Raw genomic sequence first — 24,298 nt, 5'->3', positions numbered from 1 at the left:
CTTGCGGGCATAAGGCCTTCTTTTCCATAACACTCAACACCCAGCATATTGCCATGCAAGGACCTTAGTACGTCATTGATGGATTGAAGGCCATCTTAGGGCAGCCAATAATTAGTCCAGTGGTTTTCAAACTTCAGCAGGCACCAATCACCTGGAGGGCTTGTTAAAACAGGTTGCTGGGCCACATCCTTAAAAGTTTCTGATTTGGTAGGTCTGGAATAGGACCCAAGAATTTGCATTTCCAACAAGTTTCCAGGTATTCTATAGAACTAGGTGTACCGGATAATAATGAGGATTTTTTTTCAATAGATAGTTACACATATGTTGATATATATGTGATTTGATATGTATGCTATTTTGTTGTATTGACAACAAGCTTCAAAACAACTTGCAGAAAGATTAAACGTTGCTCAGTAAACAATGGGAATGATTTTAAAGGAAGGAAAATGGGTGCCACATCAACTGAACGAAAGACAAATGGAAAACCGAAAAGTCATCAGTAAAATGTTGCTTCAACGGCATGAAAGAAAGTCTTTTTTGCATTGAATTGTAACTGGCGATGAAAAGTGGATTTATTTTGAGAGTCCCAAATGCACAGAATCATGGGTTGATCCAGGTCACCATCAACATCGACTGCAAGGCCAAATCGCTTCGGAAAGAAGACAATGCTCTGTGTTTGGTGGGATCAGGAAGGTGTGGTGTATTATGAGCTTCTAAAACCAGGTGGAAACGTTAATACTGATCAATATGGACAACAAATAATCAATTTCAACCACGCTTTGATCGTGAATGACCAGAGTGTTCCAGAAGACGTGGCAAAGTAATTTTGCTTCATGATGACACACCATCACACACTTCAAAACCAGTTAAGGAAGTATTAACTCATTCGCCATATTCACCAGACCTTGCTCCTTCAGATTACCACTTGTTCTGATTGATGGCACATGCACTTTCTGAGCAGCACTTCAAAACATATGAAGAAGTAGAAAATTGGGTCTCTGAATGGTTTGCCTCAAAACAAGAAAAGTTCTATTGGGACAGTATCCATAAATTACCTGAAAGATGTGGGAAATGTGTAGCTAGTGATGGACATTACTTTGAATAAAGCACTTTTTAAAAAATATATTTTATTGATTTTTTACAGAGAGGAAGGGAGAGAGATGAAGAGTTAGAAACATCGATGAGAGAGAAACATTGATCAGCTGCCTCCTGCACATCTCCCACTGGGGATGTGCCCGCAATCCAGGTACGTGCCCGCAATCCAGGTACATGCCCTTGACTGGAATCGAACCCGGGACCCTTCAGTCCACAGGCCGACGCTCCATCCACTGAGCCAAACCGGCTTCGGCTGAATAAAGCACTTTTAATGCTTCTCTTGAAATTATCATGTTTTCTTTGATTAAAAAAATCCGCATTATTAACTGGTTAATAATGCAGAGTAATTATTAACCAGTTAATGCCGATCAACTATTAACTGGTTAAAAATGCCGATTAACTATTGATCAGTTAATAGTGCGGATTAACTATTAACCGGTTAATAATGTGGATTTTGTAATCAAAGATCCACTCCAGCCCTAACTGGTTTGGCTCAGTGGATACAGCGTCCGCCTGCGGACTGAAAGTTCCCAGGTTCGATTCCGGTCAAGGGCATGTACCTTGGTTGCGGGCACATCCCCAGTAGGAGGTGTGCAGGAGGCAGCTGATTGATGTTTCTAACTCTCTATCCCTCTCCCTTCCTCTCTGTAAAAAATCAATAAAATATATTAAAAAACATTTTTAATAAAAATAGAGTCAGAAATGCCTCAGTTGCCAGGCTGCAGTTAAAGAGGGTCAAGTCAAAAAGAGAAATACAGACAGCCAGATATAATTTTTTTTAAACTCTCACCCAAGGATATTTTTATTGATTTGAGAGAGAGGAAAGGGGGGGGGAAGAGAGAGAGAGAGAGAGAGAGAGAGAAACATTGTGTTGCCTCCTATAGGTGCCCGGACCAGGATCAAACCCAAAACCTGGCTATGTGCTCTGACCAGGAATCGAACTTCTTTAGGTGAAACTCTGCCATCCCTAAGTGAAATTCTGAAGAGGACAATTTTTTTTCTTTCACACATTTGGACTCATCTGCTGGTTCAGAAACCCCAAACTTACTGCTCTCTTCCTACTTCCTAAATCTGCTTTTGGGGGGAAATCTCATTATTTGAAAGTCCCCTGTGATTACAAATCAAAGTCTAGTTTAATCTAGGGAGTTACCTTTCTGCTTCATCTTTGGCAAGGAGTGGCATTGTTTTTGGCTTAGGAATTTCAGGCAAGGTGTATTTAGCAGGCACAGCAACCGTCCCCACCACCCCTGGAATCACACCTGCAGGCCATTTTCCTCCAAGCCCCAAGGCATAGATTCCCTGCTTCCCTAAGACAGTGGTTCTCAACCTGTGGGTCGCGACCCCTTCGGCGGTCAAACGATCCTTCCACAGGGGTCGCCTAAGACCATCCTGCATATCAGATATTTACATTATGATTCATAACAGTAGCAACATTACAGTTATGAAATAGCAATGAAAATAATTTTATGGTTGGGTCACAACATGAGGAACTGTATTTAAAGGGCCAGAAGGTTGAGAACCACTGCTCTAAGATGATGAAGAACATAATCTGTGGCCTGCCCCATTTCTTAAGGGAAACTTCCCAACTCTCACCTCTTTAACCAGTAGTTGGGAAAGAATAGGTCCTTGGGCATAGGGCTGGGGTAACTACCAGGACTCCATGGCTCACATTGGTATCCTCTTGGTCTACTGTCCCCAGTCCCGCCCCCCGCCCCCCAACTCTGAAAACGAAGCAACTGCTTCCTGAGAAGGCAGAGAGTGGGCAGATACTTAATTCACCTGAGTAAGGAAATGCTAGTGTTCAACCTAGCTCCATCCATAAGGGACTGTTGGGCCCTTCCTCTCCCTTGCAGGCCCTTCTTACTCCCCAGGGATAGATCATAGCTGGCCCCTGTTCTGTTCTGAGGACAGGAATTGCTGGGACAGCTGCTCCTGCATTAGGTCAAATACATTTCCTGTTGATTTGATTAGTTTCCTTCCAAGCAATGCGTTTATGAAAGGAAGGGAGATTTTTGCAGGCATAGGCAGCCAACCTCCTCCAGTCACACACACACACACACACACACACACACACACACACACACACACACACACACTTTCTCCCCATCCACCCACATAGCGTCAGTCACATTTAGAGTTTGCATAAATGCACACCCTCCCTCATATATCACAATGCACACCCTCTCACCCACCTACACACCTCTCCCACAAAATCACACCTGCTTGCATTCCCTTAAAGTAAGTTCTATACCATGGGGGGGGGGGGGTTGGGGGAGAGAGAGAGGAGATAGGTAAGAAGAATGGGTGTGAGTGAGGGCTCAGGAAGGCAAGCACCCTTTGTAGGATCTGGGAACTCTGAAGATCATGACCCTATAGTCCGCACTACCCTGCAAGTACAAATACTAAGAATTGAGAGGGATTCAGAAGGAGGGGCAGAGGAAGCAGGAACTCAGGGCTCCTGGCCCCATAGGGGAAGTGTGCTGTTGGAGGGGGACAGGGCCGTGTTTCAGGTCTGCAGCTGAGATAGGAAGTTGGACAAGGCTCTGAGTAAAGAACGCAATGGCAGCCATGACATGTCCGAGAAGCCAGTTTGACGGGTGGGAAATGATGGCCCTCGGGCTGGGATTCTTTGTCAGAGTTCAGGAAGTAGCAGGGAGGGGATGCCGGGAGGGAAGGAAGCGGAAGGCTGGGCTTGGGCTCTGGGTTTACCATTCTCTAGGAAGGGTCTTTCCAACATCAGTCAGAGTCAATAAAAGGAGGCTTCCTGCCCTGACCCGTTTGGCTCAGTGGATAGAGCTTCGGCCTGCGGACTGAAGGATCCTGGGTTCGATTCCGGTCAAGGGCATGTACCTAGGTTGCAGGCACATCCCCAGTAGGGGGCGTGCAGGAGGCAGCTAATCAATGTTTCTAACTCTCTATCCCTCTCCCTTCCTCTCTGTAAAAAATCAATAAAATATATCTTTTTTTAAAAAAGGAGGCTTCCTTCCGCTGCACATGTGTAGTCCCGAGGAGAGGAGAGGTGGGGGCGAGAGCCTTGAGGAGTGACAAGTGCTCAATCAAGTGCAGGACGGGAAGCAGCCACATCGCCCTAGTAACGGCCCCTGCGAATCTGGTTTCAGTCCCAGACTATTGTCTGCCTGCCCTGATCCGATTCGGCCCAAGCTCAGAATCTGTGGATTCTAGAACAGAACAAAAAAAAATTTTTTTTTTCCCTTTAAGAAAGGGTCCTGGAGCCATCCCACAGTGTCCAAGAAAATTGGTAGAGCGCTCAGCTAAACCGAAGACTCGGCCCCTGCGACCCAACAGACAGCGCTTCCGGAGTCTCTCCCCGTGCTGCCGCCTGGGGGCGCCCCCACCTGGGTCTGAGGCTCCTCCAGCACTGCTGTCGTTATCCTAGTAATTAACAAACAAGCACTGATGGGGCCAAGCGAGGAAGAGGCAGGCTCCGGCTGCTCGGAAGGCAGGCGAACCCCTGGAAAGATCCAATGAGGCTGTGGAAAAACAGGGGACGAAGTGGCTTGTCCCTCCTCCCCGCCCCGGAGTTCTGGGAAGGGCCCTCCGGAGTGAGCCCCGGGGCCCAAGTCGAGGCCAGGGCAAGGGGAGGGCAACGCCTGGTAGCCTAGATTTGGAACCAGCTCTGCATCTGCGCGACAGGATGTCCGTGGGCACAGCCACCCCAGTGATTACTGGTTGTGGGACAGGCCAAGCGCTGAGGAAATTATTTCACAGGCATCTGCCTATTTATTTACAGAGCGCCTACTGTGTGCAAGGTGTCCTGTTAATAACTAATGTTTTATTGGCTATCGTAATAATACAGCCAACTTTCATAACATGCCCTGGGGGGGTAGATTGAAGTTGAGGAAGCAACTAGGAAGAAGGACAAGCCCCGAAGATGTGGGCCACTGGGCTTTGGGATAGCAGATCACACCCGAGGATTACCAAGAGCTTGGAAAACTCAAGACTCAAGGCCCAAGGCCTTGGAGACAAAGGGGTGGGAAGTGGAGCATGAACTGGGGAAACTGGGTGAAAGGCTCATGAAAGAAGCACGAGGGGTTCCAGGAGATCCTGCGGCGGGAGCCCCGACTCACCCGAGCCGCGACACTGTGGGGGGAGAGGGCTGGGGGCTGGAAGTGTCTAAGGCATTGAGATGCTTTTTATCCCGAGAGGCGGGTGCTGGGCATCGGAGTCCGAGTCTGGACAGAAGTTGAGGTGCGGTAGAGGCTTCCAGCAAGGCTTTCAGGGGAAGGACCTGGAGTTTGGGGTTTGAAAAGACGCTGGAGTGTATTTTGGGGAAGGAGGGGCGTGGCTGGGGTGCCCATCCCGGGGACCCATCCCGATCCTCGGGCTCCGCCCCGGGGTAGCTGGGGCAGGGGGTGCTGGCCAGGGCCGGGGAGGCCGGGGTGGGCGCCGGCAGGTTGGCGCTCGCGGCGAGCCGCCCGGGGCCCCGCGGGGGGCGGTCCCAGCTCCGGCTGCGGGCGGGAGGACTGGGGAGGAGGCGGCGGCTCCAAGAACATGAATCAGCGGCGGCGGCGACAGCGGCGACGGCCGTGGAAGGAGCGCGGTGGCCCGGGAGCAGCCCCGGCGACCCCGCGCTGCTGACGGAGGCCGCCGCGGCTCTGGGCGGGCGCGGGTCTCGGAGGCTCGGGCTGCAGCCCCGCCTCCCCGGCCGGCCCCCGCCCCCGGGACCCTCCTCGCCCCATCCTCCTCCTGCGTCCCTCCGCCCTCCTCCCCGGCCGCTCCCGGGCCCGGCCCGGCATGGTGCGGCGTCGCCGCCGATGGCGCTGAGGCGGAGCATGGGGCGGTCGGGGCTCCCGCCGCTGCCGCTGCTGGCGGGTCTGGCCGCTCTGCTGCTCCCCGAGCCCGTGGCCGAAGGTAGGGGCTGGCCCGGGAGGCGGCGGGGAGCCGGGGCTGCGGGGGGCGCGGCCAGGGTCGGAGCCCGGGCCTGGGCGGGCCAGGGATTTGGGTGGGGGGACCCAGCTGGAAGGCCGAGGCTGGGGGTCTGGCGGGCGGGGCGGAGCGGCGTGTTCGCTGTTGGATCTCGGGGCTCCCACCCCCAACTTTCTCTCGTCCGGGGCTCCTCTGGCGGGGTGGAAAGGAAAGGAGTGGGGCTGTGCGGTTAGCGGGGGCGTTTGCAACCGGATTCTCCCACCTCCATGTTCCCAGTTGTTTGCTCTCCCCTCCCGGTTCTGGGGACCCCATTCTGCCCACCCCGCACCCCAGGGTCTCTCTCTGGAACTACGGGGGCTGGGGCTGAGCACCCAGGAGGGACCACTTGTGTACAGTGGCTGTGAGGATGCCGGGTGGCAGAACACGTCAGGGCATACTCTAGTGCCTGTGCCCACTGAGCTCCCGAAGCCTGGAGTGTTGGGGTGACAGCTGGAACCAGGTTGCTAGTCTTTTGGGGGTTAGCCTTGTGTTCCCAAATAGCCACGGAGGCAGTTGACAGCCACCGGAGAGCTCCTTGCAACACTCCGGATCCTCAAGTTTACACTACACACCCCTGGGACTGCTGCGCGTGTGTGGGTGTATGAGGCTGGCCCTTCTTGTCCTGTGACCGGTCGGGACAGATTAAGGTTTAAGGAAGAAACACAGGCCAGAGTGGCAGGCACCCAGCTGGCACCTTCTCTTGAAACCGCACTCCTTGTCATAGCAGCCTCTCAGGGAAGGGAAGAGAAAGAGTGACAAGTGTTTGAAAGGTGTGCGTCTCAGAGAGTTTAGGATTTTTCTAGAGTCACACAGTAAGGGGCAGGAAGAGGCAGGACTGGATTTCGGCTATGTAGCTAGTTCACCTGCCTTTCTCTGCTTAAAAACACCAGGAGGTGTGTGTGTCTGTGTGTGTGCACACGCACGCAGAGGGTAGTGTTCAGAGGGTGGCTTCTGTTGGTTTGAGAGTAGTTCAGGGGTCTTGGGCTCCCCATTCAGGCCTCCCCCCCCCCCACTCCCTTCTACCTCCTACCTTCCTAGCACTCGCCCCTGCACACATTCAGGTATTAATAGAGCAGGCGGCTGCCAGGAAGGCTGCCATGTGTTTGATCTGACGTGGTTTTGCAGCCATATGTTCTCCACTTCAGGGGAGCACCCCCTCCTTCCCGTCTTCAGCCTCCTTTCATTTGCCTGGGTGGGGTACGGGGTGGGGATGCCAGCTGCAGTGCAGGTCTGGGCTCTGGCATCTTGGGTGGAGAACTGGTTGCCTGTTGTACTGGCTGGGTACAGCAGTCAATCACAAGGCAGTACCTGCTCCAGGTATGTGGGAACACCCCACTGGTTCTGCCTGGCTTGACTTCTTTTTGGTTTTGGGGAGGTATGGGGAAGAGATTATTTCCTTAGTGATGGGGGGAGCTTGGCAGTGGCAGAAATGGAGAGTCTGTCATGTCCCTTCCCACAGCCCAGGTCTAAGTCCCTTCCACGCTGTCCTGCCTCTGCTGCCTTAACCATTGGCTGAGAATGAGCCCTCTGACACAAGCTAGGTTCTAGAAGAGGATGGGGGATATTTCCAGAGACAGGGGACCTCTCAAGTGGGCTGACACCTTCTCCTTCCCACCTCACAGGCCTGAAGCTCATGGGAGCCCCGGTGAAGATGACAGTGTCTCAGGGGCAGCCGGTGAGTCTCAACTGCAGTGTGGAGGGGATGGAGGATCCTGACATACTGTGGATGAAGGACGGGGCTATGGTCCAGGGCTTGAATCAGATGTACGTCTCAGTCAGCGAGCAGCACTGGATCGGCTTCCTCAGGTGCAGGACTGTGGGGGAAGGTGTGGGATGCCAGGCTGGGGACACTGGGAGCTGGGGGCAATACTGATGCCCAGAGGTCTGTGGTTTCTTTATTCGGCCACCTGTGGAAACTTCCAGAAGTAAGGGCAGGCTGAGCCCATTGGGTCTGCCCAGAAGACCTGCCCCCCTTGACCTTGGGAGGTGAGCCTGGTGTCCTGTTTCCACAGCCTGAAGTCAGTGGAGCGTTCTGATGCAGGCCGGTACTGGTGCGAGGTGGAAGATGGGGGCAAAACCGAGATCTCCCCCCCAGTGTGGCTCACGGTAGAAGGTGAGGGGCCACGTGGCTGTCTGCTGGTGACCACAACTCTGGAGAAGAAAGCTCAGTGGGAGAAAGATGCCTGATTGTACCAGGCTCCAGGCCCATCCCCTACATACATCGCAAGATCATACCCACTGGAATCTGGGTATTTGAGAACCAAAGGGGCAACTAGGGCTCACAACTTATGGGATGCAAGTCAGTTTCAGTTTCCTGAACAACAGCCTCAAGCACCCATCTGGGGCTGGACCCTATTCTGCCAAGTGGCCAGGCCCGAAGGGGGAGAGCAGGGGGGAGGGGAGGCAGGATCCGCAGCTGTGGGAGCGCAGAGCCTTTCAGCCCAGGAAAACAAAGTGACTAAGAAAGTAACAAAGGGCTCTGAACTGGATCTGGGTCCTGCCAGCAGAACTCTGCTCAGGCTCCCGCCCACTTCTCCCTTTTTGCCCTTCTCCCAGCTCCCCACCCTCTGCCCCTTTCCTGCTCAGAGAGGGACTGTCAGAGAAGGTCTGGGAAGGGAGAATCTGCCATGCCCAAGGGGACAGCGTAAACAGCACCCTAAGGGGGTCAGAGAAGAGCTCTCCTGTCAAGCTAGTTCCTGCTGTGCAGTAGACCCAACCATAAGGGCCCGTGGGACCTTCTGCAGCCAGGGCTTCAAAGAGCAAACTTGTGGTTTGGGCGGTTGGAGGCTGAGAGGTGGCAGGGCTCAGTCCCATGCTCCTTTTCTCCCCAGGTGTGCCATTTTTCACCGTGGAGCCGAAAGATCTGGCAGTACCACCCAATGCCTCTTTCCAACTGTCCTGTGAGGCCGTGGGCCCCCCTGAACCTGTTACCATTATCTGGTGGAGAGGAGGCACAAAGGTCGGGGGACCTTTTCCCTCTCCTTCTGTTTTAAACGTAACAGGTGAGCAGCCTCAGGAGGCTTTTGAGCGGGGGTGGCGGGGCCAGCGGAGTTCAAATCTGCTTCGGTCACTGTTTGCTGTTGTGAGTGTCCAGAGCAAAGCCCGGTGCTGGGTGTGTGAGCTGCACCATTGCTAAGCTCATTAATCAGGTGTGCTGGGCCAGCTGGGTGGGCACATTAGTGGTGACCCTGCTGTGTGTGCTGAAGGAGGAGGCTGGAGCCTCTCTCCCTGGCTCACGACAGCGCAGGCTGTGTACAGCTGGCCCTGGGAGACGAATTGGGAGGGAACAGGGGCACCCATTCTTCCTCCACCCCTCTCTCCTCACAAGAAAAGGAGCCGGGAACCAGCCCACGCAGTAAGCTAGGAGGAGTGCCTGGCAGACGTGCCCAGAAGACTAGTCTCAGGCTGCAGAGCAGGGAATGGCAGGGGGAAGGAAAAGGGGGAGGGGAGGCCGGCACAAAAATGCAGGGCCTCCTCTCCTAATGGCCCTTGTATTGTTTTCCTAAACAACGGGATCTGTGCATATCTCCACACAGTTAACCTACGGCAGCCACACCTGCACGTCCACCTGGACCCCAAGATCCTGGGGCACACACCTCACATGCCTGTGAGGCCCACTTATCTGTGAAAATGTTTCTGGTGGAGGCTTGAACTGGCCAAAAGAGATTGTTGTCTGAGCTTGGTGTCATGTACTGGCAGAAATGGCCCTGCCTCACCTACGCTCTCTCCTCTGCTGGGGCAGGCTCTGATCTGCTGAGTCCCTTAGCAATAAGACTCTTGAGACAAGGTGGACTGCAGGACCTGCTGGAAACAAGGGCAGGTCCTGTTTAGGAGCTGCTGGGTTGGAGCAGATTGGAAGGGAGGTTGGGTTTCAGTTCTCTCTAGATGTGCGTGGTTGGGACCCTCAGGCAGCCAGCCTGATAATAAGCACTCCCTGAACTCCTACTCCACATACCACACTGCTAGGCACCACAGGGGATGGAGGGAAAACAAGAGAAATAGAAACCACCTCTCCAGCCCCCGAGGAATTAGAGACAAGACACCTGCATAAGGAGCTGAGAACTATTGCAAGGCAAAGAATCTGCAAATGCAGCAATGGCAGGCAGAGCAAACAGAGAGGGGCTCTGGAATGTGCAATAAAGGAGTGACCAGAAAAGGGAGGCAGTTTTGTGCTGTCTTCGGGAGCTGGGCTTGAGGTGGGAGGGGGGTATAGCATTGCTCAAGTGCTTACTGTGTGCTATGCACTTTACGTCATTTGGTTCTCATCGTCCTCCCATTAGGGAGATGAGAAGACAGAGCCCCAGCCTTTGGATTTATACCCGGGCTCATTAAACTCCAAAGCCCCTGTTCCTCCTGCCGTACCCCACTCCCCCTTCCTTTAGCTGGAGGGACTTCTAGTATGGGAGTTGCTGCTTGGCAGGTGGGAGGGAGCTGACTGAGGTTTTCTGGCCCCAGGGGTGACCCAGAGCACTGTGTTCTCCTGTGAAGCTCACAACCGGAAAGGCCTGGCCTCTTCCCGCCCAGCCACGGTTCGTCTTCAAGGTAGGAGGACCTGGGGGAGGAGAGGGGTAGGTGAGGCAGGGGCATTTTCTGCAAGCAGTGGGGGAAGGCAGAATCTCAGTCCTGCTAGGACCTGAGGATGAGGGGTTAATTGGCAGAGCTCCATTCCTAGTGGGAGCACCTGAGACCCTGCTGAGGCTGAGATGAGAATAGAAACCTGACGTCACAGCAGATTTCCCATCTTGAAGCAGAGCGCTTGGGAGGAGGGAGAGAGGGAGCCCGAAGGAGATGGTCAAGGCTCATGCCCAACCTTGTTTCTGCCAGCCCCATGTGGCGGGCGCGGGGGAGGGGAAAACAGCCTGGCAGGATGATAGAGGAGACCCGCAGGGCTGGTTCACACAGAGGGAGGGAATGGGCTGTGGCTGCAGTGACTTGCTCTCCCAAGGCCTCCCTCCCCCACCCCCACACCCACCCCCCACTTCCACTATCTTATCCTTTTCCTTGACCAGACAGAGCCCCTAATTCAGGGAGAGGTGGCCTCTCTCCACAGCCTAGGCCAGCCGTGGGCAAACTACGGCCCGCGGGCCGGATTCAGCCCGTTTGAAATGAATAAAACTATTGAAATGAAAGACCGTACCCTTTTATGTAATGATATTTACTTTGAATTTATATTAGTTCACACAAACACTCCATCTATGCTTTTGTTCCGGCCCTCCGGTCCAGTTTAAGAACCCATTGTGGTCCTCGAGTCAAAAAGTTTGCCCACCCCTGGCCTAGGCACTCTCCCGGTATGAGCATCTGTCTCCTACTGGTTGCTTGGCTTGTCTATTACTGTGGTCCTGGGAGGGGCAGGCCCTAGGGAGGGACTCAGGCTTGATTCCCATACCTTTTGTCCCCTTCTCTCATGCCCTTCCCGGGCACCGAGCTCCAGGGCACTGACTCTGAGTTCCCATCCACAGCACTGCCCGCAGCGCCCTTCAACATCACGGTGACAAAGCTCTCCAGCAGCAATGCTAGTGTGGCCTGGACGCCAGGTGCTGATGGCAGAGCTGTGCTTCAATCCTGTACAGTCCAGGTAAACTGAGAGGGTGGGACGGGCTCTCCTGGCCGTGCCACGTTCATTCTGGCTGCCTTGGTGGCACTCTGTGGACAGTGGTATCACATTCGATTCTCTAGACTTGCCCATGGGGCCTGGCCTCCAGCTCTATTCAAGCGTTGTTCCCTCACCTGTGATCATAGGCATAGGGTGCTCTGGCCACCAGGTGGCTGCAGGTTGGCTGAAATTCATGCATTCTTCAGGCTGGAAAGCAAATCCCTAGAGTAGATTTGGGATGTCTGGAAGGGTTTTTCATGTTGACGAAAACCCAAACCTTTGATTTATCTGATACCTGCACTCTCATGCCTCACCCCCTAAATCATGCCAAAAAGAACAAGGGGACGAGGATGGTGCTAAGCCCCAGAGAGTGAAAAACTTGGGTAAGGCGATATTGAAAACAAGAGGTGATGCAGGTTTATTTTCAGATGTTTACTCAAAAGGTAATGAGCCCTAGCCAGTTTGGTTCCGTGGATAGAGCGTCAGCCTGCGGACCAAAGGGTCCCGGGTTCGATTGCGGTGCTTCTCCCCAGCCCAGATCCTGGTCGGGGCTCGTGCTGGAGGCAACCAATCAATGTGTTTCTCTCACATCGATGCTTCTCTCTGTCTTTCTCTCTCCTACTATCCCTAAAAATCAATGGAAAAATATCCGCAGGTGAGGATTAACAAAATAAATAAAAGTATTATTTTTTTAAAGGCAATGGGCACCTTTGAAACTATTTGAGGCAGTTCCCCCAGGAGAGGCCCTTGCTCTGGGCTCCACCATTTAGAGGACCCCACTCTGGCCCTCCTTGAGCTGCACCCCTTCACCCCTTCCTCCGGGGCAAGTGGGACATGCCTATCCAGATCATGAGGACAGCACCCCCGCCTCTCCCCATATCATACCGTACTCTAGACACTCAAGATTTCTTGTCTTATGGCAAGTCTGCTCCCGGACCTGTGTGGGCCTCTTCCTTGCTGCATCCTTGGGAGGGTATGGTATGTGCACCTCCATGTCCAACAGGCAGTCATTTGTGGGGTGATGGGTGTGCAGGCAGTATTTCCACACCCGTGCACATGACACCCCTCACCTTGTGCCACCACCACATTCTGGCTTGGGAGTCCAAGGATTTGGAGGATTATAAATGCAAACCTGACTTTCCAGGTTGATTTGAAGCTTTGTTTGTCAATATACTAAGAAATATTTTATTTAATAATTTGTTAGCTGATTTATAACATTTAAATATTTAGCCATTTGGATCTCCATTTGTACTGCTGCCATAGGCTCCCAAAATGGGAGGTGAAGGCCTGGTTCATGGTGTCCCTAGGCTCCCAGCTCTCTGCCCTTGAGAAGCTCTGATTTTGAGCTGGCTGGCATACAAACAGTGCCAATAAGTGGTAACTACTCTAACCAAGTTGTGCACCGAACACAAAGGGGCATGAATTTTCTGGAGTAGTTGAGAAAGGCTTTCACAGAGAAAGTAGTATCTGTGTTGTCTTAAAGCAGCGGTTCTCAACCTGTGGGTCGCGACCCCTTTGGCGGTCGAACGACCCTTTCACAGGGGTCGCCTAAGACCATCCTGCATATCAGATACTTACATTACGATTCATAACAGTAGCAACTTTACAGTTATGAAGTAGCAACGAAAATAATTTCATGGTTGGGTCACAACATGAGGAACTGTATTTAAAGGGCCAGAAGTGGGACCCTTTCCCCCTCCCAAGATGGGAGTTCATTCTGTGGGACTCTCTCTCCCCGTGTGGGAGTCTGTACTTGTTCTTCAATAAATTTCTACTTTTGCTATAAAAAAATAAAAAAATAAAGGGCCAGAAGGTTGAGAACCACTGTCTTAAAGGATGAGCTGGACTTTGCTAGGCAGAGCAGGTCATTCTAAACAAAGGGAAAAGCATTTGCAAAGGCATGGCGGGCAGTGTGGAACCTGGTGTGCTATTAGAGGGGGCTGGTGGGAAGGGGTGGGTTACACAAGTGTTTGCTGATAGACTTAGAGGAGGCATTAGCTCAAGTCTCCCCACCACATACTCATACCTATCCCATCTTTTGTCTCCCTCTACATTATTAGTTTTCTGCTTTTCTATAGGTGACACAGGCCCCAGGAGGCTGGGAGGTCCTGGCTGTCGTGGTCCCTGTGCCACCTTTTACCTGCCTTCTCCGTGACCTGGCACCTGCTACCAACTACAGCCTCAGGGTGCGCTGTGCCAATGCCTTGGGGCCTTCCCCATATGCTGACTGGGTGCCCTTTCGGACAAAGGGTCTAGGTAAGGGACTTCCGAGCGGAGTGGCTGGTCAGGGCTGGAGCGGGGGAAAGACCTTGTCAGCTCCAGCTCTGGATGGAGTTGCTTAGGAGAGGAGCTACCCGAGAGCGGGCTTTATGCGTCAGTTGGCAAACTCTGAGTGCCAGCAGCAAACTTAGGAACTAGGTAAATCTTACCCCCATCCCATGCAGCTCTAGTTCTAGTGGGTGGAACAGATGAGCAAAGTAGATCAGATCAGATACAGAGAGTGCCCCAGGATGGTTTAGGAATCCATAAGGAAGGAGCCATGCTGGGGGAAATATCACTGCAGGAAGAGGGCACAGTGAATGTAGAGACCCCATGTCGGGAACTTGTTTGGAGCTCTTTAGCAATTGCAAGGTAGTGGAGACTCTGGCTGAGGCCCTCACCAAGGCAGTTAAGAGGAACACTGTCTACCAGGGGTGCTGCCCTTGCTAAACCCTCCCCCCCAGGACATGGGTGAAGCAGTCAGAACTGGGAGACAAGCTCTCCCCGCACCTGTTGATCTCTTAACTGTTTAGTTCGTGGGGGTTGGCTCCGTCGGCCTGCATGGGATGGTGATGGTGGGGAGGGCAGGGGTCTTAGCAACCTTCTCTTTTTGGGCACAGCCCCAGCCAGCGCTCCCCAGAACCTCCGTGCCACCCGCACAGACTCAGGTCTCATCCTGGAGTGGGAAGAAGTGATCTCTGAGGGCCCTTTGGAAAGCCCTCTGGGACCCTATACACTGTCCTGGGTTCAAGACAACGGAACCCAGGTAAGAGAAGCCGGAAGCCTCCACTCTCCAGGTGTACAGAGTCCTGCTGGGCTCTAAGGCCTTTGGCTTCAGAATGGCTGTCCTGGGTAGGCCTGGGAGTCTTCGTGGGCTGGGCCACCCCCACCCCAGGAAGCCTGCTCCTCCCATCTTCCCCTGCAGGCTGCACTTCTTACTGGATTATGTTTCCTGTTAGGGCTGCATCCATTGGCTACTTTGTATGTAAAGCAGGAAGCACATTTCTTCACAAACTAGGGGGAGGGCACAGATAAGGCCTTTTTATCCACAGCCCAGTTCCCTCCCATCCCCCACCTCTGCATTCCAGAGACTGAGCCTTGTTTGTGTTCTGGAGAGGCCCCTGCCGCGTGAAGGAGCAGGAATGTGATAGCGCTGCCCTGGCCCTGGGCTCCCACGTTCCCACCTAGACCTTTTCTGCCCACTGGCCCCAGTTGGAGGCCTTTTCCTCTGACTCAGGTGGGATGGGGGCTTTTCTTGGCTGCAGGGTGAACTGATAGTGGAAAGGACCTGGGCCAACTTGACAGCCTGGGATCCTCAGAAGGACCTGATTGTGCGTGTGTGCGTCTCCAATGCAGTTGGCTGTGGGCCCTGGAGTCAGCCACTGGTGGTCTCTTCTCATGACCATGCAGGTGAGGCCTACAGAGAGAGGGGACAGGATGAGGGCTTTCAAGGGCACCCTAGGAGGCTGGCAGCACCTTACCTTCCAATAGCCCCAAAGACTCAGAGTCAAGCAGTTGAAGCTAGGGTTGATATTTAAACTAGATCTCATTGTCTGGTTGTGCTGTAGGTCCCGATAGCCAGGGCCTGTCACTCACAGGGTAGGAACTCTCGGGTCTTCCTTTGGAGCCTTTTTCTACTCAGGTCCTTAATTGACTTAAGACAGCCATGGGCAAACTACGGCCCGTTTGAAATGAATAAAACTAAAAAAAAAAAAAAAAGACCGTACCCTTTTATGTAATGATGTTTACTTTGAATTTATATTAGTTCACACAAACACTCCATCCATGCTTTTGTTCCGGCTCTCCGGTCCAGTTTAAGAACCAATTGTGGCCCTCGAGTCAAAAAGTTTGCCCACCCCTGACTTAAGGGAATGTCTTGACCAGGCCAGATGGCCATCATCAGAAAGTTTTAAAGGGGCTCCTTGGTGTCAGCCTACCTCATGCCTCTGTCTCCCACAGGCCAGCAAGGCCCTCCGCACAGCCGTACATCCTGGGTGCCTGTGGTCCTGGGTGTGCTGACAGCCCTGGTGACGGCTGCTGCCCTGGCTCTCATCCTGCTTCGAAAGAGGCGGAAGGAGACACGTTTTGGGTAAGAGGTAGGGACACAGGGAGAGGAAGGTGATGACTGCGGACCTTGGAGCTGACCCCAAGTCCCGGGTTTCCCTTTAGGCAAGCCTTTGACAGTGTCATGGCCGGAGGGGAGCCAGCTGTTCACTTCCGGGCAGCCCGGTCCTTCAATCGGGAAAGGCCTGAACGCATTGAGGCCACATGTGAGTGGTGGGAATCATTCGAGGGAAGAACGGGCTATCTTGTGCCCCTATCTGTATTCCTCTTACTAATCCATTAATTTGACCAATACGTCTGAACCTTGACGAGTGCCACGGACACAGTATGGAAAAGACATGCAGACCTTACCCTTGTGGAGACTGTCATTCTAGCTGTGGGAGAGCTCAAGTCTGCTCTGTGGGTGGAGGTGGGTGGAGGAGGCACGCTGGGTTTGGGGTCAGGAACCAGAAAGGCCCCTCTCCTTTCTCCCCACCCCCCCCCCAACAGTGGACAGCTTGGGCATCAGTGATGAACTGAAGGACAAACTGGAGGATGTGCTCATCCCGGAGCAGCAGTTCACCCTGGGCCGGATGTTGGGCAAAGGTATTTGGGGCTGTGCAGCGGTTGGCATGAGTGGAGGTTACCGTGTGTGGGTGTGCTTGGTTGCTCCCGTCACTTTGAGGGTGTGAATTGGGGTTGGCTCCTATAAACAGGATATGCTTATGAACTCCTGAGTGTGGGATTCTTGAGGGAGTGGTAGCGGGGGACGAGGAGTGCTGATGAGGATCACTCCGGGCATACTTTGCTGTGGCTGTGGAAGAGGGAGCCTCCGCCAATGGCCCCAGAGTCTCAGGGTTTGTATCCCTGTAGAGGGTCACCTGGGAGGGATGGGATGGAGGACAGGAGGGTGAGGGGACTCACCATCATTTGGATTGGTTTGTAGGAGAGTTTGGTTCAGTGCGGGAGGCCCAGTTGAAGCAGGAGGATGGCTCCTTCGTGAAAGTGGCTGTAAAGATGCTGAAAGGTGAGTGGAGAATAGTACACGGGGAGTGAAGGCGTCACGGGGAGGGTGAAGGGGTGACTGATCCCGAAGCAGGCTCTGCTGGGCCCTTAGACTTTCCAAGAGGAGTTAGCACTAACTGGGACGCCACGTGAATAATTCACAGACATGAACCCACACACGTTCATGCCTCAGCCTTTGCTCTCTGCTGTCAGCAGTGACTGTTCTCTGGGCTCACGCAGAGTGATGAGAGCTGTGGTTGGTGAGCTGCTGGGCTGTCCAAATGAAAGGCATTAGCAAGTGGAGAAACGGTTAGATAGCACCACTCCTGTAGCAGGGTTTCTCCTGCTCCTGGCCAGACAGTTTCATAGGCCCCCTGGGACGCCCAGGACATCTGACGGACAAGGCCTAGGAGTCTTGGGCCAGAGCTGGGGGCATATCTTCCTCAATCCCTCCCTCCCATCCTTTTCTCCCAGCTGACATCATTGCCTCGAGCGACATTGAAGAGTTCCTCAGGGAAGCGGCTTGCATGAAGGAGTTTGACCACCCACATGTGGCCAAGCTTGTTGGTGAGATTCTCAGGGGAGGCAGACACACAATTAGGCGGGAGGGCGGCCCGTGGGAGAGAAGTTCAGTGAGCCGATGCCAAAATAGCCAGGAGGTCCTGGCTGAAATTTGATCAGACTCCAGGTCCTACACCAAAGGCCTGCACATGAAGGAGGAAGACAGAGAAGACGCTCCAGAGATCTGGGGGCAGCCACAGTTCATCCTGGGTGGTCACCAGGCCAGTTTGGAACTTGTGGGCAAAGAGGTAGCAGAGTCAGGGCTAGAGATAGAACCCAGCAGGTAGGGGCTCATGCAGTCACCTGAGCCATCCTTTGACGATTATGTGCCCTGCACCCAACTCTCCCTTCTTCCCAGGGGTCAGCCTCCGGAGCAGGGCCAAAGGCCGTCTCCCCATCCCCATGGTCATCCTGCCCTTCATGAAGCACGGGGACCTGCACGCCTTCCTGCTTGCCTCCCGGATTGGGGAGAACCCCTTTGTGAGTGCCTGGGGTGGACGTGGCCAGGAGTTAGAAAGGGACAAAGACCCGGGGAAAGAGGTGTCTGGGTGGGGAGGGCCAGTTGAACTGGTTGGGAGAAGGTGGGCTGTGAGTTTGACTCTTTTTATGCTTGCTGGGAATCTTAGGCTGGGCAAGGACTTTTCTAGAAGAGACCTGTGAAGCCCCAGATTGGGGGAGTCTTGACTCCTGGGCGCTCTGGAAGGTTTGCCAAAGCTTCCTTGCTTTGGGAAGCCCCTCTATCCCCTTCCTTTAAGTCAGTGGTTCTCAACCTTCCGGCCCTTTAAATACAGTTCCTCATGTTAGGGCCCAACCATGAAATTATTTTCGTTGCTCCTTCATAACTGTAATGTTGCTACTGTTATGAATCGTAATGTAAATATCTGATATGCAGGATGGTCTTAGGCAACCCCTGTGAAAGGGTCGTTCGACTGCCAACGGGGTTGAGACCCACAGGTTGAAAACCTCTGCTTTAAGTGATTCCAAGGATAGTCTAGGCTTTCTGGCCACGGAACCCCATTTATCCTGCCCTGGCTGGCGGGCTGGATCCAACCTGAGCTTGCTCTGTCTGCCCACCAGAACCTGCCCCTGCAGACCCTGATTCGGTTCATGGTGGACATTGCCTGTGGCATGGAGTACCTGAGCTCCCGGAACTTTATTCACCGAGACCTGGCTGCTCGGAATTGCATGTATGTAAATTCCAGGGCTCGGGAGTGGGAGGGAGTGGCTAGTGCTGGCTAATGGTCAGCTCTTGCCTGGGGCAGTATCTGCTATGCAAGGAGACAGCTTGGGAACAAAGATGCCCTGGCTTTAGTAAGGCCGCTAGCAGGACTCCACCTTTCAATCCTCCTCACAGGCTGGCAGAAGACATGACAGTGTGTGTGGCCGACTTTGGACTCTCCCGGAAGATCTATAGCGGGGACTATTATCGTCAGGGCTGTGCCTCCAAATTGCCTGTCAAGTGGCTGGCCCTGGAGAGCCTGGCCGACAACCTGTATACGGTGCACAGTGACGTGGTGGGTATGGTGGCACAGTACGGCTCAGTGGTAATGCCAGTGGTATGGACTAGTGTGTGGGTGGGCCTTCAGGATCCTCAAGGGTCCCGCCAGGTCAGCGCTCTGGGCCTTGGTTGGCTTGTCTGAGACTCCTGAGCCCCGAGGTGTGCTGGCCTCAGGGCTCTGCCTGGCTCAGGAAGCCGAGTGACACCTTTCCTCCCATCTTCACTCTGTCGCAGTGGGCCTTTGGGGTGACCATGTGGGAGATCATGACTCGTGGACAGACGCCATATGCTGGCATCGAGAACGCTGAGATTTACAACTACCTCATCGGCGGGAACCGCCTGAAACAGCCTCCAGACTGTATGGAGGATGTGTGAGTGCCCCAGGGAGGGGATTCTGGAAGAAAAGGGAACTTGGGGTTTCAGCTGATGGCTACCATCACAGCTGCTGGGCCAGTGGCAGCTCAGAACCTCAATTAGGCCTTTTCTTTCGTCTTCTCCTTCTCCTTCTCCTTCTCCTTCTCCTTCTCCTTCTCCTTCTCCTTCTCCTCCTCCTCCTCCTCCTCCCCCCTCCCTCCCCCCCCTCCTCCTTTAAACTGCTTTTTTATCTACCATCCCCTGTTTTCCTTCTCTCCTCCTTTCCCATCTCACTTTTCTGGCTCCAGCCTTTTTCTGTTACTCTGCTTTCTCCGGTTTCCAGGAAGAACCAGGAGCCCTGAAGGCAGAAGTTACAGAACTGAGCAGCAGTCAGTGCAGGTTTCCCTGTCGCCTTTTCCCCAAACCCCTCCTGCTCAGCCCCAGCCAGTCCAAGGAGAGCTCCTGGCTGAGCGAGCGCTCCCTCCCCCAAGGGAGGGCTGCACAGGGACAAGGAAAAACTCCTTAGCCTACCACATTCCCTGCTGGGAGGAAGGTTGGGTTCCTTGCTTGTCTTGGCCTCTTGAGGGAGTGAAGGGACTCCCTCCCACTGGTACTGGTGAAAGGTCCTCTGGGGACCCAGGAAGACCCTGGCTTACATGGGGTGAGGGAATAACTCTAGAACAGACGAGCCACAGAGTCATGGTTAAGAAGCACACATTCTAAAATGACAGAGGTCTAGGTTCAAACCTCAACTCATCCACTTAATAGCTGTGTGACATATTACTGAACCTCTTCAATCCCCCTCCCTCATCTACAAAATGGGGTTAAAAATAGTCTTTTCCTCTTAGGAGTAGAGGAGGATTACCTCTATTTCTTGCTGTGGAGTTGGGCCTCTAGCAGACCAAGAATGTGGACAGGTAGAGGAAGGCTCAGCCTGAATGGTGAGGTCCTCCTTCTCTAGGGCAGTGGGTTCTAAGTGCCCTGAGCCTGGACTGTGTGTAAGAGAGAAATCTGAGTCATGAACCAGGCCCTACCCCCCTATTCATTCAGCAGAGCTCAGGGCATGGCCGGGGCAGGAAGGTCGGGTCGCCCTTTGGCTGCAGCCTGCCTAGGCCTCTGGAGCTGCAGAGAGTCTGTTGGGCAGTGGGGACCAGTCCCTGGCTTCGTCTCCGGGACTGGAGCTCATGTTGTCAATAGAGGGTGGGCGGATGCTGGCCTCCCACCAGCAGCCTGGTGGACAGGTGCCAGTTGGCTCCTAGCGCAGCTCTGACAGTGTGTCCCAGGCTGGCCACGGACCCAGGGCCCTGGACCATTCCCACGGCCTACTCGGTGTCTGGCATGATTCCCCCCATCACTGGGGGCCTTGTCAGGAAGGCTGGTGTTTGGAACTTTTATTGTGGACGCAGCCAGAGAGTCAGGCATTTGTTGTCTCTGACTAATCTGGTCTCGGCCCCTTCCCATTAGTTGTTTTTTGTTTTTGTTTTTCTCCTCAGCCTGAGGCATGCCCTAGGAACAGGGTAAGATCTCGGGGAATCTGTAAGGTTTCTGAAATTGTGTGTCAAAAGCAGCGGTTCTCAACCTGTGGGTCGCGACCCCTTTGGAGGTCGAACGACCCTTTCACAGGGGTCGCCTAAGACCATCGGAAAACATATATAATTACATATTGTTTTTGTGATTAATCACTATGCTTTAATTATGTTCAACTTGTAACAATGAAATTGGGGGTCACCACAACATGAGGAACTGTATTAAAGGGCCGCAGCATTAGGAAGGTTGAGAACCACTGGGAGGACTGGAAGCTTTTCTCAGATTCTCAAAGGTATCCATGAACAAAGAGATTTAAGACTGCCTGGATGGGTGAGGATTTAGGACAAAAGGTGGCTGCCCAGTCTACATTCCTGGCTGTGTTCTACAAGACAAAAACACTCCTAGTACTTCCTCCCAAGACTGAATAGGAGGGACTGGGGCCAACCCACCTGGCTTCCAATTGCAGCTTCATCACTTTCTACCTGTGTGACCTTAGTCAAGGTTCTTAACCTCTCTGTGCCCCAATTTCCACATTGATAAAGTAGGATCACTTATTTCATAGGGTTGTCGTGAGAAATAATAAATATAAACTTAGAAGAGTTACTGACACATGGTAAGCCCTGTACCTGAAGGTGTTTTTATTTGTCTGTTTGTTTTTAATCCTCACCCAAGGATTTTTTCCATTGATTTTTAGTGAGAGTGGGAAAGACAGAAATATCATTGTGAGAGAAACACATCGATTGGTTGTCTCTTGCATGAGCCCCGACCAGGGCCCAGGTCGGGGAGGAGCCTGCAACCAAGTTACATGCCCCTGACCGGAATCGAACCTGGGACCCTTCAGTCTGCAGGCCGACACTCTATCGACTGAGCCAAACCAGCTAGGGCTATATGAAGATATTAAATAAAATGTTTTAAGATCCTGGTTTTGTATGATTAAGGGGCCTCTGCTTTTGAGGGAAGGACCAACCTTCCCCTTTCTTCTGGCTCCTCACCACCTCCCCTCACCCTTCTGTCTGCCCCAGGTATGAGCTCATGTATCAGTGCTGGAGTGCCGACCCCAAGCAGCGCCCAAGCTTCACCTGCCTGCGAATGGAGCTGGAAAACATTCTGGGCCACCTGTCTGTGCTGTCCACCAGCCGCGACCCCTTGTACATCAACCTGGAGGGAGCCGAGCAGCCTGCTGAGGAAGGGAGCCTGGAGCTGCCTGGTGGGGACCAGGCCGGTAGCGGGGCTGAGAATGGCAGTGGCATGGGGGCAGTGGGGGGCACCCCCAGTGACTATCGGTACATCCTCAGCCCTGGAGGGCTAGCTGAGCAGCCCAGGCAGGAGGAGCAGCAGCCAGAAAGCCCCCTCAACGAGTCCCAGAGGCTACTGCTGCTGCAGCAAGGGCTACTGCCCCACAGTAGCTGTTAGCCCCCAGGCAGAGGGCATCCGGGGCCACACGCTGGCTCTGCTGGCTAACCTAGCCCCATCTGACCCCAGCCCAGGCAGCGAGGCGTGGAGGCTCCTGTGGTAGTCTTCCCAAGCTGTGCTGGAAGTCTGGACTGACCAAATCGCCCAATCCCAGTTCTTCCTGCAGCCACTCTGTGGCCAGTCTGGTCTCCTCAGTTCAGGCCTTGGCTGGGTGGAGGTGGGCCAGGCCTGGTTGTCTAAACCCAGGCAGCTGGCAGGAGGGGGTGGTTATGTTTCCATGGTTACCATGGGTGTGGAACAGAGTTGGAGGAGAGTATATCTCGCCCTGTGGGCCCCTACTCTCCTGACTGAGCCCCCCCTCCTGCTTAAGTGCATGCATTGAGGTGTTTCTGGCCTGGAGGCCCAGGTTTGCCCCTCCTCACAAGGAGATACCATTGTATTGTTCCCCTGTAGGTGAGAGTACGGGGTTGGTACAGTCAGGACCTAAGCCCTATGGTAGGAGGCAGTGGGACACTCTCAGGTCTGAATCATTGTCACCTTCCTGCTTACCAACCCTGCTTAGGCCAGAAGTAAAGTGCAGCTGACCAGGTTGTATGTAGCAAGGCATGCTGGATAACCACAGGCTACAATTTGCCCAATTTCTAAAGGCAGTGCCCTGAGCCTAGCAAGAAGGGGTGCTGTAGGGCTTGCCCAGGAATGAGTGAGGCCAGAGAGGAGGCCAGGAGCCCCTCTCCACGCCCTCTTATGGTGTGTCTGAGCATGCTACCAAATCCCCAGATATCCTAAGGCTAACAAAGGCAGCTGTGTCTGAGCCCAATCCTCACAGCATCCCTAAGTCAATGTTTCCTCTCATTGGAGACCCTCTTCTGTCCCAGGTCTCCAGAGATAGAGAGAAAACACCTAATAGCTGATGTGGGTGACGGGGAGTTACTGGAGCCTGGACCCCAGTCCCGGCTGGGGGAGTGCATGGGTGGCCCCTGCTGTTAGGAACATTTCCACACTGTTAGATGCTCTTTAAAAACAGAAATAAAATTGAAGACTAAAGACCCAAGGCTTTGTCTCTTAAATGTTTACTTTTTCCCCAGATCACAAATGAAGCATCTCTACATAGGAAAAAGTCTGGAAAGACATATGCCAAAATGTTAACAGCTGTTACCTTCGCATGATGTGATTAAGGAGGCTTCCCAAGTTTTTTGCATTGAGCACAAACTGCCTTTGAAATTAGAGAAGACCCCAAAGAATCATATGTGAAAGATAATAGTCATTGTAGACAATTGGGAAAATGCAGAAAATCATTTAAAAAATGCTAAATACCTATATCCCACTACCTGGAAATAACCACCTTTTGAATATGCAAATGTTTTGCCTGGCTGGGTAGCTCAGTTGGTTAGAGCGTCATCCTGCTACGCCAAGGTTATAGGTTCGATCCCTGGTCAGGGCACACACAAGAATCAACCAATGAAGGCATAAATAAGTGGAACAACAAATCAATGTTTCTCTCTCTCAAAAAAAAGTGCTACAGTGCTGCTGGTCCTGGGGCCAGGCCTAGAAAAAAGAAAATGCAAATGCTTTGAAAAAGTTCTTCACCTTGCAACAAGGATAAAAAGACTGCACTGGCTGTCTCCTACCCTTCTATCAGACTTCGCCTTCTATCCTTGGGGTGGAGACTTTGTTCTCACCTTTATATCACCTTTTTTTTTTTTTTTTTTTTTTTTTTAAAGAGAGGAAGGGAGAGGGATAGAGAGTTAGAAACATTGATGGGAGAGACACATCGATCAGCTGCCTCCTGCACACCTCCTACTGGGGATGTGCCTGCAACCAAGGAACATGCCCTTGACCGGAATCGAACCTGGGACCCTTCACTCTGCAGGCCGACGCTCTATCCACTGAGCCAAACCGGTTAGGGCACCTTTACATCACCTTTACACTGTTGCCTGCAGCCAAGGGAATCTGGGAAGAAGTGGACAAAGAGAATGTTGAGCCTCTTGAGGATTAGAAATAAGAGCATGGAGTTTGCTTGCAAG

At 53.1% G+C, this 24,298-nt stretch overlaps 1 protein-coding gene across 2 annotated transcripts; it reads left to right on the top strand.

Moving 5' to 3' along the window:
- The first annotated feature begins 5,596 nt into the window (after positions 1-5,596).
- TYRO3 (TYRO3 protein tyrosine kinase) lies at positions 5,597-23,325 on the top strand. 2 transcript variants are annotated; one of them, XM_059704852.1, is made up of 19 exons: positions 5,597-5,967; positions 7,644-7,827; positions 8,034-8,134; positions 8,853-9,023; positions 10,477-10,563; positions 11,481-11,596; positions 13,693-13,870; positions 14,494-14,639; positions 15,139-15,283; positions 15,833-15,962; positions 16,043-16,143; positions 16,427-16,522; positions 16,863-16,943; positions 17,396-17,488; positions 17,841-17,962; positions 18,560-18,669; positions 18,837-18,996; positions 19,215-19,351; positions 21,884-23,325. In XM_059704852.1, exons 1-19 carry the CDS (start codon positions 5,871-5,873, stop codon positions 22,272-22,274), a joined length of 2,646 nt encoding a protein of 881 aa, XP_059560835.1. In that variant the 5' UTR covers positions 5,597-5,870; the 3' UTR covers positions 22,275-23,325. The 2 variants fall into 2 exon arrangements, with proteins under 2 accessions (XP_059560835.1, XP_059560831.1); XM_059704848.1 differs by lacking the exon at positions 16,863-16,943 and having other exon boundaries at positions 5,745-5,967.
- The last annotated feature ends 973 nt before the right edge of the window (positions 23,326-24,298 follow it).

Source organism: Myotis daubentonii, chromosome 1, assembly GCF_963259705.1.
Source record: "Myotis daubentonii chromosome 1, mMyoDau2.1, whole genome shotgun sequence".
Lineage (NCBI taxonomy): Eukaryota > Metazoa > Chordata > Mammalia > Chiroptera > Vespertilionidae > Myotis > Myotis daubentonii.
Note: the sequence above shows the minus strand (reverse complement) of the source record. Positions and strands in the feature narration are given on the sequence as shown.

Coding starts and splice junctions, on each gene's coding strand:
- TYRO3 (XM_059704852.1), top strand. CDS start 5,871: ATGGCGCTGAGGCGGAGCATGGGGCGGTCGGGGCTCCCGCCGCTGCCG. Junction 15,284..15,832: donor CTCTTCTCATGACCATGCAG/GTGAGGCCTACA, acceptor TGTCTCCCACAG/GCCAGCAAGGCCCTCCGCAC. Junction 17,489..17,840: donor ACATGTGGCCAAGCTTGTTG/GTGAGATTCTCA, acceptor CCTTCTTCCCAG/GGGTCAGCCTCCGGAGCAGG.